General features: G+C 33.7%; 2 protein-coding genes across 2 annotated transcripts in view; one reads left to right on the top strand and one right to left on the bottom strand.

Annotated features, from left to right (window-relative positions):
* Positions 1-738, top strand: part of LOC140756921 (multidrug resistance protein homolog 49) — a 65351-nt gene extending 64613 nt beyond the window's left edge. The window contains exon 27 of the mRNA XM_073092460.1: positions 277-738. Coding sequence (XP_072948561.1) covers positions 277-389 — 113 coding nt within the window. The 3' untranslated portion in view covers positions 390-738. The remainder of the gene's footprint in view (positions 1-276) is intronic.
* A 7557-nt stretch (positions 739-8295) lies between these two features.
* LOC140757026 (sodium/bile acid cotransporter 7) lies at positions 8296-15021 on the bottom strand. Its single transcript, XM_073092578.1, has 6 exons — positions 14652-15021; positions 12741-12945; positions 11693-11828; positions 10318-10531; positions 9339-9458; positions 8296-8755 (listed from the first exon to the last, which is right to left on the bottom strand). The coding sequence occupies exons 1-6, from the start codon at positions 14836-14838 to the stop codon at positions 8622-8624; spliced, it is 996 nt and encodes a 331-aa protein (XP_072948679.1). The 5' UTR covers positions 14839-15021; the 3' UTR covers positions 8296-8621.
* Positions 15022-15372: the final 351 nt, after the last annotated feature.

Raw genomic sequence — 15372 nt, 5'->3', positions numbered from 1 at the left:
GCCTCGGATAAGTATGTCTCTCATACCACACCCTTCAAACCAGAATGCAACAGCGTTTAACACTGCTGTATTTGATAGAAATAGAGAATCTACCACCATAACTACTAATTTGGTCTTATTTATAATTTAGGAAGAAAATTCACATTTATCCCATTTTGTCCGTCATAATAAAATGTGTCACTAATATCTGGCAATAATAAAAAAAAAGAAAACATTTTTGTAGCTAGAAACTCGATGAAAAAAAGAAAAAAGATTAAACATTATCTATAATTACAGGTGTAGTAGCAGAAAGTGGTTCACATGAAGAATTAGTTCGCAAAAGAGGTCTCTACTGGGAGTTATTACAACAACAAGGCCCACAACACCAAGGGATGTCAGCTGATGCGTGACCGCCATTTTTGATTAGGATTTAAAATAACCACAGATAAGATATCAAAGAGAAATATTCCTATTTATGCCTACAGTAGATCGAAATTTGACAATTGCTAGTAGACTCTTTTTTTTTAAATCGATCGAATTTGTTGGATTGAAACCTATATTATGCCTATAAATTTTGATCTCGATCCAGATCAAATGATTATTTTGTACTTAACATTATGTTGTTAAAATGTCCCAAAGTTCGTAATAATGAAACATACAAACAGACAGCAAAAAAAAAACAATTTAATTTAAAACAATTTGTTACTTATACCGCCTAAAACCTAAAAAAGAAGCCAATTATATTTAGGTGACTAAAAATGGAGGGAATTTCTATTTGATATACATTCTGTAGTGGTGTACCTATTAAGTGTTTTGACAGATGTATGACAGTTAAACTTTTGTCTCGAATAAGTGTTTAATGGTTTCCTATTTATTGTAGGACAGTTAAGTTTAATAGTTAGAATGTATTATTTGAACACGATTTTAATTTGGACAATTTTTTACTGACAAATTAGTTCATGGCGAAATAACTATTTACGAATCTCTGCATAAGAATCTCTAGATTAATAGACGTTATATATTACTATCAGTATTCTTGCCAATTTTGTTCGAAAACTTTAGTTATTAATGTATTTTAAGGTCAGCATTACAAAGTTTCAAATCGGTGTCATACTAATTTGTTTATGAATAGACTAATTCAGAATCGGCCTGTGTTAGTGATGTGCCTTATCGAGAATCTTGATTCTTAAACGTTATTTAAAATTTTTAAATTCTTAAGAATTTCTTAAGTGTGATATTACTATGTTAAAAAGGCACTATTTAGTACACTTCCTCACTTTTGAGTATTTACTTATTTAGATTTTGACGACATTGAATTAAATTCATAGAATAGTAAAGATTACTCACTCCTAACAAGAAGATTTGTTTTGAAAACTGAAATAGTTGCGTAAAAACGTTTTGCCACGTCTCCGTGCAAAAATGTCCCTAAAATTTTTGAAATAATTATTTATTTATTATGTAAATTACGCAGTAGGTATTAGCTATTTATTCGTAAATTTTGAAATCAAATTTATTTGTCAAAAAATCAAAAAAATAACTTACTAATAAGCCGTTTGTGGGTTCATTCAATTTCAAGACGGCGATGTATCTTTACTAATCTATGATTAAATTATAAGAAAATAAATATTAACAATAAAATTTTATTCAGTACTTATCAAAATTACTATACTTATTAATTATGAACGTTGTGACTATATTTTTGGAAAATCACTGTAATAATAGCTTGTATGTGTCGATTAACGTCTGTTATTAATAATTGCTCTATCCGAATTTTACGTATCAAGGATCGATATTAAGCAATGTCTATTATGAAAAATGTTAAATATCATACTTTACTAGGCAAAACATTGGATAGATTGATTATTAATAATGGGGGTAAATTATATGAATTTAAAAAACATGACTATAGTGCCTTAAGCTAGTATAAAATAATTTGTGTTTAAGAAATTAAAAATAATTTATTAAGAACCAAAAATTGGAAAAAACTCACTGGAGTTTTCTTATTTTATGACTGTGATTATGTGTAATAACTAAGTTAAAATAAGTGCTACTTACTAAATAAGTTAGTTAGTTAGTTATTTTTAAAATATCACTTGCCCTCAATGTATGCATTTGTATTATTTTAAAAAATATAATGTATTCACAATTAACGACAAAATTCTCATTTAACTCAATTATAAATTAACTAAATTAATAAATTCAATTAATTGAAAAAAAAATTATTAATTGAATCATTATTAAAATTATTCAATTATCATTTACTGCTATAATTTTAATCAGATTAATTAAAACATGATTATTGTAAAGTGATTAGTGATTAGATTATTGCACTCATCTATATTCTAATATAGTTTAAGTAGAAAAATGTAAAAGACTCGTAAAGTAGTAATAAATTGCATTTTGTGGGCAATCTTGCCGGGAGTAGCAATATTGCTAGCGATATTCTTGCTGCAATGTGGTATTGCTTGTTATCTAGCCGGTAGAAATGTAGTAGCTACATATAACTAGAATAACCAATATTGCTACTGAACCCCTTTCTACGAGTATGCAATCGAAAAAACGACGCTACACAATTGTAGATAGATTGCCACTAACCCATTTACTTACTATGGCTCGATTGCAACAAGGATTGTAGCGTTACTTATCTACATTGCGCAATATAGAGCTACGGCACTATACATATAATTGTAAGTAGATTTCCACTAGCAAGTTTACAAAAGCTTTTACTATGGCTTGATTGCAACAAGCATCGTACCTACATTGTGCAATATAGGCAACGACGCTACACAATTGTAGATAGATTGCCACTAACCCATTTACGTACTACGGTTAGATTACATAACTACATTGATAACATAGCTACATTGCGCAATATAGGCAATGGCTACACAATCGCAGCTAGATTGCCACTAACTCATTTACCTACTATGACTAGATTGCGCAATATAGGAGACGACGCTACACAATCACAGCTAGATTGCCACTAACTCATTTACCTACTATGACTAGATTGCGCGAAGTATCGTAGTATAACAAAGCTACATTTCGCAATATAGGCAACGGCTACACAATTGCAGATATATTGCCACTAACCCATTTATCTATTACGGCCATATTACACCTACTTTCGTAGCAAAACAAAGCTACATTGCGCAATTTATGCAACGACGCTACACAATCGCTGCTAGATTGCCACTAACCAATTTACGAGTATGTTGTTTATCATTAGTGTTCATTTAAATTGTGATATATAAATAAAACACAATAAACAATTAAATTAATTTATTTCGTCTTATTTTACATAACGATTCGTAATATTAGAGGTTATTTTAAAATCTTTTCTAATTGGCAGTGTAAATGATTCTTTTGGGAGGGCGATTAAAAAGTGAATAATCGATTTTTTGACCAAACATTTTTACTCGATAGTAAACTAAGAATCGATTTTAGATACCAGAAAATTAACATTCATTTTTTGGTGTTACCATTACATAAAGCTTGCGTATTCTGACTTTTTGTTTTCGTAAAACAATAAATCAAAAATCGATTTTTGAAAAATCAATCCTCTAGTTCTCAATAGCATTTTTTCGCATCGATTATTCAGACTTCGTTTCAAAATCGATATTTATTGGAAATAATCGCCATCCCTACTTTTCTTTTATAATTGTACCTTTATCAGTGTGCGTTATATGAAATAGCATAGAATTGACATTATAATATTAAGCTTAGACAAAAAATAAACAAAACCTCTTGAAACTGAACCAAACCATAATTTTAAGGAGACTGAAGAGCATTCCTCCTGATGGTAAGTCTGCCGTATGGATATAAATAAATAAATAAACGCTCTCTACACTCACAGCCCCACACTAGGATTCCCTGTGTCATGGGTGCCATGGACACACACAGAGACAAATACACAAACACCCAGACCCAGAAACAGAAATCTAAATTCATCATTTAGATATCTGTCTGGCCGGCGATCAAACCCGGGACCCTTTGCGCGTCAGTCCGGTATGGTGGCCGCTAGCTATCGTAGATTAGTAAAGATATCTCACCGCCTTGTAATTGAAGGAAGCCACAAATGTCAGACACATAATTAAAATGGCTGTCGTGGTGTAATTTACGCGGAACAATGCCAACATGTGCAGTTAAGTGGTGCAAAATCAACACTAAATCGAAGAAAAAGTGCGGAGAAATATCGTTTCATTCGTGACTGCTCCAAAAACTACATTTATTTAATATGTTTAAACACGAAAATTACAATTTTAATTTCAACTGGTTACATTTTCTTGTTAGGAGTGAGTAATCTTTACTAATCTATGGGATATCTGTACAACCCCAGATAGAGTCCTACGTAAGGTCGGCCAGATGCGTTGCTATCCATGAGGGTTAGTTTGGAACGCCTCGGATATACCTAAGTCTCCCTTACCACCCTTCAAACCAGAACACAGCAGCGATACACTGCTGTTATAACAGAAATAGGTGTGACGGTGGTGCCGCCGGAGTCGAACCACACGGTTCTACCACCTTTAATTACTTGGTTATTCAAGAGGTTTTGTATACAATTGTGTTCTGTAATTCCCTGTAAAATGTTTACACGACTATTATCAATTTAATATTACATATATTTTTTCTTCGTGCAAAATTGTTAATATCTCAGGCATATATTTCACCTTTAGAATTACAACATAAGAGCAAATAGCACGCACTCAAAAAAAAGTGAATTTGAATAAGACGCGTTGTAAAAGGGCTTTTGTAGTAACCTTTTTCTAACAAAATCAATAATAATGATTATGATTATTGATGAAAATATATTTTTAATAATTTCGTCCCATTGTCCTTATCAGGATCATCAGGATTAGCGATTTTCGAGGCGGTGTTCGAGCGCCTTAGAGAAAGTTCATGGCAAAGTTACTAGATTGCAACAATTATTACTTTTTAGTTTGATTTTTTATAAATGCGTAGTTTTTAGTTTTTTAAATAATAAATTATTTGCACTTTCGTTATGTAATTCTGTTTCGTTATGTAAAAGTGTTCTTTCGTTCTTTCAAATATGGCGTATTTTTGTATATATGTAATTGAGTTTAAAATCTTTATGGACAATACAAGCGTATATTATAAATGTTGTAATTTCGTTGTAATTCAAAAATGGACCTATTTTCTTATGCGATTGAGCTTAAATCTAATGAAGGCTGCGCTAAGGCCGCTGTTTCGTAATAGGATATTAATTGGTCTATTTTTATAAAACTACTTAATTACCTATATTATATTATTATTAACTAATAACAGTATTTATTTCATTTATAAGAAGCAAATGAGTATGCAGTTCACGTGACCTTTCGATTTTTAATAACTGTTATTGATTTGTAATCAATAAAAAAAGCAAAAACATATTTAAATATTATAAAAAATACGTATAACCTAAAATAAAATACATATAGCATATAACCTTAGACCATAAAAATTGCAAGCGGACAAACAGACAGCGCCTATCAATGTCCATACTTGTATGTGGCATAAATCGTGTATATAAAAGTATACAAATTGGTAAAATTTGGGATATTTAATATTTTATTCGCGAATTCTTTTGGTCTAAGTTTACAATAAAATTAAACAATCTTGCCGCATCCACTCTTGTTACTTACTCCAAGCCGCTATAAACACGCAAATGTGTGGCAAATACGCAAACGTGCGACAAATACCCTAAGATTTACTAAAAAAGCGACACTCCATTGGATCGGCTACAAGCGCTTGCAAACCTACACGAATCAATTCAAACGTTCTATCCACACAGTTGAATTTGTAAACGGTTTGTCGAGGTTTAGCAAACACGGACGCGGCATAAAAAATATTACATACTAGCTTTTACCCGTTGCTTCACTCGCAGTCAGAGGTTTTCATCTATCCCTCGGGAACGGTACTTTTTCGGGATAAAAGTTACCCTATGTCCTTTTCTGAACCCCTGACAACGTGTGTACAAAATTTCATGACAATCGGTTATGTAGTTAAGGCGTTAAAGTGTAACAAACAAGGAAACAAACAAACAAGCATTTATAATTTTAGAAGAACATTAAAAATAGAACTATTACTAATTTAGATATAATTATTACGTCGTTTTTTATCACAACCAGTTATAACGAACGAGGTATTGTAAATCTTTTTTGTATAGTCCGCGCCAATCTGCCAGTCCGCTCTGAAGTTGTAGCAGGTGTCATACAATTTGCTATGGGGACGCGATTCATTTCTATATTCAGAGCGGACCAGCAGTTTTACGCGGACTATGTGTTTGTGTCCCCAAAACTCGAAAAGTAGTCAATGGATTAACTTGAAATGTTAACACAACGTTTCATTTCTATATACGACTGTTTTTATATACTTTATATCCAGAAATTCCTACGTAAACGGAACTTAAAGTAGTTTAATAATACAGAGATAGTAAAGTACCATGCAGTCCACCTGATGGTAAGTGGCTACTGTCGTATGGATATCTGTCAACCCCAGATGGGATCAGATATTCCTACTTGAGGTCGACTACAGATGCGCCATTGCCTTTGAGGACTAAGCTGAAACGCCTCGGAAAATTACGTATTCCACATAAGATTACGTTTTCTACCGAAAGTCGGCCTCAAACTACTCCTGAGGACTAAGTTGGAACGTCATGATCAAGAAGCGCTATACTACTGCTCTATTACGAAAATATGTCTTCTAGACTAACACACTACGCTATACTTGCATGGAACATGAGGCGTTCCGACTTAGTCTTCAATTATACCCACTTAAAAGCATATCCACAACATTAGTCGGTCTTCGTATTTTGTCCAGTAAGGCCAAATGACTAAAAATCTCATTGTAGCACTTTTTTCATTTTGTAGCACTTTTGGTTGGGACGTTTTTGAGCGTAGATGCATAGCTAATGATACTAGACCATATTGAACTCATAAATATGAAAATTGATTCTATTGTAGCTATTGTGTATTATTATTATACTTATTGTAGCACTTTTAATTTTGTAGCACTTTTGGATGGGACGTTTTTGAGCGTAGACACAGTTAATGGTACTAGACCTTATTGAACTCATAAATATAACTGATCTACTATTGTAGCACTTTTCATTTTGTAGCACTTTTGTTTGGGACGTTTTTCAGCTAAAATGCCCAAGATGGTTGTACTAGATTAGACCAGATTGAACTCAGGCAAATAATAGCTAGACATTTATTGTAGCACTTTTTCTAATTTGTATCACTTTCTTTCAGGATGTTTTTGAGCATAAATACATAGTTATACATAGTTAGTGGTATTACTAGACCAGACTATATCATCAGAAATATGAACAGATCACTATTGTAGCACTTTTCATTTTGTAGCACTTTTGTTTGGGACGTTGAGGGAACATATATAGTTAATGGTACCTATTGGACCACACCATATTATCAGAAATATGAAAACTGATCCACTTTTGTAGCATTTTTCATCTTGTAGCACTTTTGTTTGGGACGTTTTTGAGCGTAGAAACATACTTAATGGTACCAGACCAGACCATATGATGAGAAATATGAACTGATCCACTACTGTAGCACTTTTAATTTTATAGCACTTTGGTTAAGGACGCTTTTGAGGGAACATATATAGCCAATGGTACCAGACCAGACTATATTATCAGAAATATGCAAACAGATTCATTATTGTAGCACTTTTGCTTGGGACGTTTTTGAGAGTAGAAACACAGTTAATGATACTAGACCATATTTTACTAACCATATTATCAGAAATATGAAAACTGATTCACTTTTGTAGGATTTTTCATTTTGTAGCACTTTTTTTCATTTTGTAGCACTTTTGTTTGAGACGTTTTTGAGCATAGGAGTATCTTTTCCGTAGGTCAATGGCGAAGATGATCTGAGATTAAATTGAACTTGGTAAATAACAATTAATCCGACAATCTATCCATTGGGCATTGATTGAGTATTGAACATCAATCCTACCGATTGGGTTCTTTTTGGTCAGTAGCTAAGGCAAATAATGGTCCGTAATTGTAGCATATTTTTCGTATTGTAGCACTTTTAGATTGGACGTTTTTAACGCATGTAGCATTTTTGTTTTGTTTCATTATCTTTGAGCACAAGCCTATTTATTTTGCTTTACCGGAATTAACCAGATTAAACCAGTTTCTATTTGTTCTTTGAACTTAAATTGTAAGTCTTTTTCCTTTTATAGCTCTTTCAGTTTGGACGTTTTGAGGACAAGCCCTAAAGGTTGTACCAGAATGTATCTAAAAATTAAAATATCAGTGTCTATTGGTTTCTTCAATGCAGGATTGTAGCACTTTTAGAATTGACGTTTTTGAACACAGGTCCATATATTTCGTTGTACCAGAATGTATTAGAAGATTGAAGCAATGCCTATGTATTCCTTTAATACAGCATTGTAGCACTTTTTCGTTTTGTAGCTCTATTCGTTTGGACATTTCTCATCCCAAATCCATTTCTATGTGGTTGTACCATATTGTATCATCAGATTGAACCAGTGTCTATAAGCCTATAGGCGCGCGGCATTGTAGTACTTCTTTGTATTGTAGCACTTTAAGTTCTGGCATTTTCGTACGCAACTTGTACCAGAATCACCAGATTGACCCATCAAGTTCCGTTCTACCGAGGCAGTTTTTCATTAGAGACCTCCTCAGGGTACACTGCAGCGAGGATCAGGGCCTGAGCTGGAGCCAGGAATACCGCTGGTAGCTGGGATAGCCCAGTTGGCTTGCAGGTGGTGGAATACTCCCACCCTGGGATATTGAAAATCAGTTCAGATGATGAAACTTTTTTGGAGAAATGAATAAATGAATAATAGAATAAATTAGAACAATTCAATAATTATATTGAATTATTTGAATAGTATGCGAATAAATAATAATGAATTGTTATTTATTCAGGTATTAATAAAATAACGATAAATTAATAAATCAGTTAAATTCATAATCATAAAAATAAAATAATTAATAATAAATTTTAATATGGCAAAATTTATTCAGATATTAATAAAATTAAAGATAAATAAATAAATAATTTAAATAATTATCGTAACAATAAAATAATGAATATCATAAGCACAATAAAATCAAGAATTATTTTGACAAGTGTTGCAAAAATGAATAACGATAAATCGAAGATGAATAAATGAATAATTGAATAAAATTTGTTTAAAACAAACGAAAAATGAATAAATGAATACTTTTTATACATTTCTGAATGTTTTTGCAATTAATTAAAGCTACATAGTTTCAATTGCTTAATTACAATATTTCAATATTCAACTGCTTAAATGTATGTAGATATCTATACCTAAAAATAAAATAGAAATGACCTCACCAGCATGCGTCGACTTCGGCAACGCCGTCAGGAGCAAAGCTTTGGACTCGGCAGCGTTGAGCAACCCACAGCGGAGGTACAGAGTGCTAGACGCTACCACTGTGCAAATCCAACTCACTTCTGGAACCCAGGAAGATTGTTAAATTGATAGAGAAAACTTGACTTGTAACTCTTCAAGAGATGGCGCTAGTAGTATTCTGAATCACGCTATCGAAGTTTTTTAAACAATTTATACAGGTGCGAAGAGTTTTAAGGTTATGCTATATTTACGAAACGTAATATCTATAGATGAAAAAAAAAATTCTTAAAAAATTCTTAAAATTTCAATATTATTTTCCTAATTATTGCCTTTAAATTAGGTAGTTAGGCAAAACAAATAAGGGGTAAAAAGGTACCCTCATATGTAAGTTTGAAGGTGGTAGAACCCTTTGTGGTTCGACTACGGCGGTACCACCGCCACACCTATTTCTGTTATAACAGCAGTGTAGCGCTGCTGTGTTCTGGTTTGAAGTGTGGTAAGGGAGACATACTCGTCCGAAGAATTCCAGCTGTCTTCAGCGATGCATCTGTGACTGACCATAGGTAGAAATCTAATCTTATTTGATGTCCATGGAACATAGCTACTTACTATCAGGTGGACTACATGCTCGTCTGCTATTCCTACATTCAAAAAAGTCAGTCAGTCGGTGTCCGCGCACAAACTTCTAGTTCGCTCTGAAGTTATTGCGCGCAGGTGTAGTCGGAGAGCCAATGCGGTCGAACACAACTACAAGCACATACTCCGTAGCAACTGTAAGGGCACACTAACGCAGCTATGCACCCGTGGGCAAAAGCTGGCAGGGGAGGGTGCCAGAGGGACCCGCGCTGTCTTCGACCCGCTAATATCTACAATTTGCTGTTGCGACGCGACTCGTTTCTATATTCAGAGCGGACTAGAAAATTGGCGCGGTCACTAACTTGCTCCTATAACTAAACTCACCCAAAAACAATGTAGCAAGCACATCCCAGACCCCCAACATTCCTTCAGAATCCCGCAGCAGCTTACAGCACTCAGAGTAGAGGAGCAGCAGCGCTGACACCTTGCTGCGCGCGGCCGGGGGCGGTTGCCGCAAGGTGCCCAGCGCGAAGGGCGGTATGGTTGACAATATTGTGGTCACGATGCCTAGTATCGGGGTGACGGGGAAGCGACCACACTGGGAAAAGGTTACCATCAACATATTGACCAAGATATCATGAAGACATTGATCAAAGCAGGACCTTCGGGTGATCATAGGTTCAAAAAGACGACAAATAATTCTTAAAATAAGTAAGGTTTTACTGTCAACCCATTAAAATACGAGTAAAAGACTGAATTACTTGGAAGAAAAGGTTACATCAACATGGTGACAAAGGGAGTTCGGGTGCTCAAAAACTTCCGAACAAAACGAGCTACAAAATGTTAAAAGTAATACAGTGATGATTAAAATGAAAGGCTTCAGCATCAGTCCACTGAAGGACGTTCTTATTGCCGATGACTATTAAATCGGGCTCAAAAAAGTTTGAACAAAAAGAGATACAAAACGAAAAAGTGAAACAATTATAAAAGAAATAAAAGGTTTTAGTATCAACTCACTAACCTACCAAAAAAAATAGATTTAGTACAAACTAAGGTTAATATTATGGATGTCACGATGCCTAATATTGAGGTAGGTAACTGAGAAACTACCACACTATGTCCAAATAAATAATAGTTTAAAAAAAAACTAAAAAAACGCTTTTATTGCTAATCGAAGTAAACACTAGGAAATAAATCAATCAATCATAATGAATCGCCTCAAGATAAAATTTAAGTTATTACAATAATAATCCAATTCAGAGTAAAAAGCAATTATCTATGAGAGAATCATAGATTAGTGAAGATTACTCACTCCTAACAAGAAAATGTAACCAGTTTTACCAATTGAAATTGTCACTGTTGATAAATATTAAAAAAATGTAGTTTTTAAAGCATTTACGAATGAAACGATATTTCTTCGCACTTTTTCGTCGATTTCGTGTTTTTGCACCACTTTACTGCACATGTCCGCATTGGTCCGCGTAAATTAAACCATGACAGCCATTAAATGGCTAACACATTGTCAGCCATTTAAGCCAATTAATCGCTTCCTTCAATTACAAGGCGGTGAGATATCTATACTTATCTATGGAGAGAATAGTTATGAACCGCAGTAAAATGCAATAAAAAAAAAAGAATAAAAATAAAATAAAAGCTAATAAAAGCGTGTTAGAAAGTGTTTAAAGGTAGAAAATTAATTCAACCATCTTTGTTTTTGATGATGATGGTAATGATGATGATGATGATAGAAACCACTCACCAGTATCAAATGACTCAGGGGTACAATGATCAACGCCGCCACATAGTTGGCTGCCACTAACGCTGGCGTATGACCTTCTCGATGGAAAGACAATGGCAACCAGATACACGGAGTACCAGCGCTTGCTAGCATTGCGCTGAAATCAACCACTAAATTAATTAAGTGAAAGTGAATTCAAGAATCTTTCCTAAAGAGAATCACCTCTTATTTGCCAAACTTCCAAGTCCCAAGTTATTGTTTGAAATATAAACATTTTCATTGTGTTATAACTCAAGCCACTCCATTATAACTGTACTCATCCTTTTCCATCTTCACAATGCTATAATCGATTACAACTATCACTTTGTTGCAACCATTCTTATCCCTTTGTATCCATTGTCATTTTCCTCACTCAATAAGCGTATTCACTTTTTTATAACCATTCTCACCCGTTTAAAACCATCATCACCCTTTTATAACGACATTCACATATAGACACTATCTTATTTGTACGGACGGACCGTATTCACTCTTTTATATCTAAATTTTTCCTTTTGTAAACAACCTCACTTTCATTATTTTAATTTATTATAACAATCCTCTAACAACATTCCTCTTCTTCAACCATTTTCACCCATTTACAACTATCCTCATCCGTCAACAACCAACCTCACCCTATTATAACGACACTCACCCGTCTACAACTATCCTCACCCTTCTTTAACGACACTCACCCGTCTAAAACCATTCTCACCCTATTATAACGACACTCACCCGTCTACAACTAGCCTCACCCTTTTATAAAGACACACATCCATCTACAACTATCCTCACCCTATTATAAGGACGCTCCCCAGTCTACAACTATCCTCACCCTTCGATAACGACACTCACCCTTCAATAACCCTATAGACGAGTGACGCGTCCTTACTCAACACTCACCTGCTTACAACTATTATCATTTGTTGTTAACGACACGCACCCGTCTACGAACATCCTCACCCTTTTATAACGACTCACATCCGCCTACAACTATTCTCACCCTATTATAACGACTAACGACACTCACCCTTCAATAACCCTATAGTCGAGTGACGCGTCCTTCAACGCCGATATGGTGACCAAACACAGCGCTGGCGCTGCGACATGAGCGTGGAAGATGGTCAGCACATATAGACGCCATCTTGTATGCACTGACGGGCCGTAGTGACAACCTATAGTGTAGTATATGTAGGATAGTGGGAGGTAGAGGAGGTATTCGGAGTGGAGAGGTCCTAGAAAAAATAAATAATAAATGAATTTAACTTATTTAGTGCTTTGGTTATACTAATTCTAGTTTTATAACTGTGTGTTGGTTTAAGAGTGACTGTCGGTTTGTGTGTTAAAGATACTGGTTTTCAATAAATTAATTTGATATTAATGATTTCATCTGTGTTAGAGATTTGTATCAAAGAAGTTTTGATGCCTAAAAGCTGTGCATATGATATTATAGCTAATATTAAATTATATAGACTACATTTAAATTAATTACATAATTAGTTTTCCGCATATAAATAAGATAATGCAGATATTGCATCCTACCTACCGTTATTGCATGTTACCTGTGTTAACATATATTTAAATGTTTTATTTATAATTTACTTGTATATAATGTGTTTAAATAATCTATTATTTAAAGTTATACTTCTTTAGGGGGCCTTAGGAAACATTCTGAGTATTTTTTTTTTACAAAATATTGCAATTTTTGTAGACAAAAATATTTAAAGATGTTACATGCTGTTTTTTTTAATAAATATTATTAAAAAATAGATATATAATATCTGACTATAAAATATATAATATACAATTATACATACATATTTTTATAAATATAAATTGAATTATTTTAATTTGAAATAAGTATTATTTTTGAATTAATTTGAAATGAAATTGATTTTGCATTATAATTGCAAATTTAATTGTATTGAAAAATAAGCAAGCTGTTTTAGTGTTATTTTCATGCTGCTTTTTGATTATAAATAATCAGTGCAGTTTTTTCAAAAATTACGCTTTAAAAAGTATTAACATATCTATAATTTGAAATGGTTAAGTAGCAATGAAATAGTGATATAATTAACATATTTACTAGCAAGTATTATAAAAACAAAAATAAAACTGCTTAAAAATATAGTCTATGTCACTCCCACATTAGAGGAATCCAACGACACCTCATATGTTAATCCGTCATACCGTTTGTGCTGCAGCATGACACAGAATGACACATACATACGCTCGAACATTACCCTCAGCAGTCGGGTAAAACTTATTTAAAATCAATGTTATACTTACTATCATTTCTTAATATATGTAGCAACAGCAAGAATTTTATAAAATAACTCTGCCTAACAATAAAGGACCTTCTACTAATATTAAAAATTATTTACATTGCTTTTTAGTTTAATAGAAATAGTGAAGAACCTGCAGCCTTTGTAAGTAGGTACCGCCGCCCATGGACATCTGTAATCAACCCCATACAAGATTAGATTCCTACATGAGGTCAACCACAGAAGCACTACTACCTGTAGCGACACATCTGTACTAAGCTGGATTCCCTTGCATAATTATATCTCCTGTACCACACCCTTCAAACCAGAACACAGCAGTGCTTAACGTTCTTATCAGACAGAAATATGTGTGATGGTGGTGCGGCTGTAACTCAAAGGATTCCACCAGCTTAAATATATAATGAGTATCTCTGCCTTATATTATTAACCTTTATACTTGTGCTATAATCCAGGAATAGGTGTAGTAGAGACACCACAGTCCACAAAGCGTTTTACAGTGTTCATCATTAGTAATCAAAGCCGAAACAGTCAGAAGAGCTGTTTGATCTTATCTACAATAATTACAATGAAAATAGTGTCAAAAACTTCAATTACATGGCCGGATGGTGTGCAATGAGTTCTAGAATGATCTACAAGTGAGCATGCAGAGTAGTTGCCTCCGGGAGCGCCCAACTTCGGCGCCGCAACAGCACCGGCGACGCACAGGAGCACCCCAAACACAGCCCACCGTTTTTTAACTTCGCCCCACATATCCACGTTGTAATCACTTCTATACCGACTACTACTCCTAATTTGACTGTAAACTGGCTCTATAGACCTTATCTCACTTTCTTTCACAGACATTTTTGTTTAAATTACGTAAAAATTGAGCGTGAGTTTTACAATGGATTGTTAGTAATAAAAACTGGTTTTGAACTATTGTAAGAAATAACGGATGGAAGCGATTCGGAAGACGTGTTGTAATTTAATAGTTGCGGAAGGAAAATCAATCACACGGACACTATTTTTGAATTCCGCGCATCTGCAGTGCCGTAATGGCGGTAAGGTCAGTCATTGTCAATTGTGTCATTTGGACATTCCAAATGGACGTAAATTCTGTTTTACGCATTATTTCAGAATATTGTGATATCTGATTTATAACTATTTTGATATATAAGCTCTAATAAAATTACTTTATAGTCAATAATTATCAAATTGACATGGATTCTACGTTAAAAAGTCAAATATTCTTCGTGACAAAGGAACAATCGTAGTGGAGACAAACCAATAATATTTAATTTTAAGAAATATCTTTGGAAAAGAAATAATTTGAAATTATTATTAAAATAATAATAAAATTAATACATTATTAAATGAAGCGAACTTCAAATCACGAAA

The sequence above is a fragment of the Epargyreus clarus genome, unplaced genomic scaffold (genome assembly GCF_041222505.1).
Source record: "Epargyreus clarus isolate Ecla_fem2 unplaced genomic scaffold, WU_Ecla_fem_2.2 ptg000036l, whole genome shotgun sequence".
NCBI classification, from domain to species: Eukaryota; Metazoa; Arthropoda; class Insecta; order Lepidoptera; family Hesperiidae; genus Epargyreus; species Epargyreus clarus.
The sequence above is the reverse complement of the archived record's forward strand: the minus strand, read 5'-3'. Positions and strand labels throughout refer to the sequence as shown.

What these genes read in the sequence shown, in the direction of transcription:
- LOC140757026 (XM_073092578.1), bottom strand. Translation starts at nt 14,838, where the DNA reads ATGTCTGTGAAAGAAAGTGAGATAAGGTCTATAGAGCCAGTTTACAGT. An exon ending in GCTTGCTACATTGTTTTTGG is followed by an intron (nt 9,459 to 10,317) that starts GTGAGTTTAGTT and finishes CCTGGGTTCCAG; the next exon opens with AAGTGAGTTGGATTTGCACA. An exon ending in GCCGAAGTCGACGCATGCTG is followed by an intron (nt 8,756 to 9,338) that starts GTGAGGTCATTT and finishes TCAATATCCCAG; the next exon opens with GGTGGGAGTATTCCACCACC.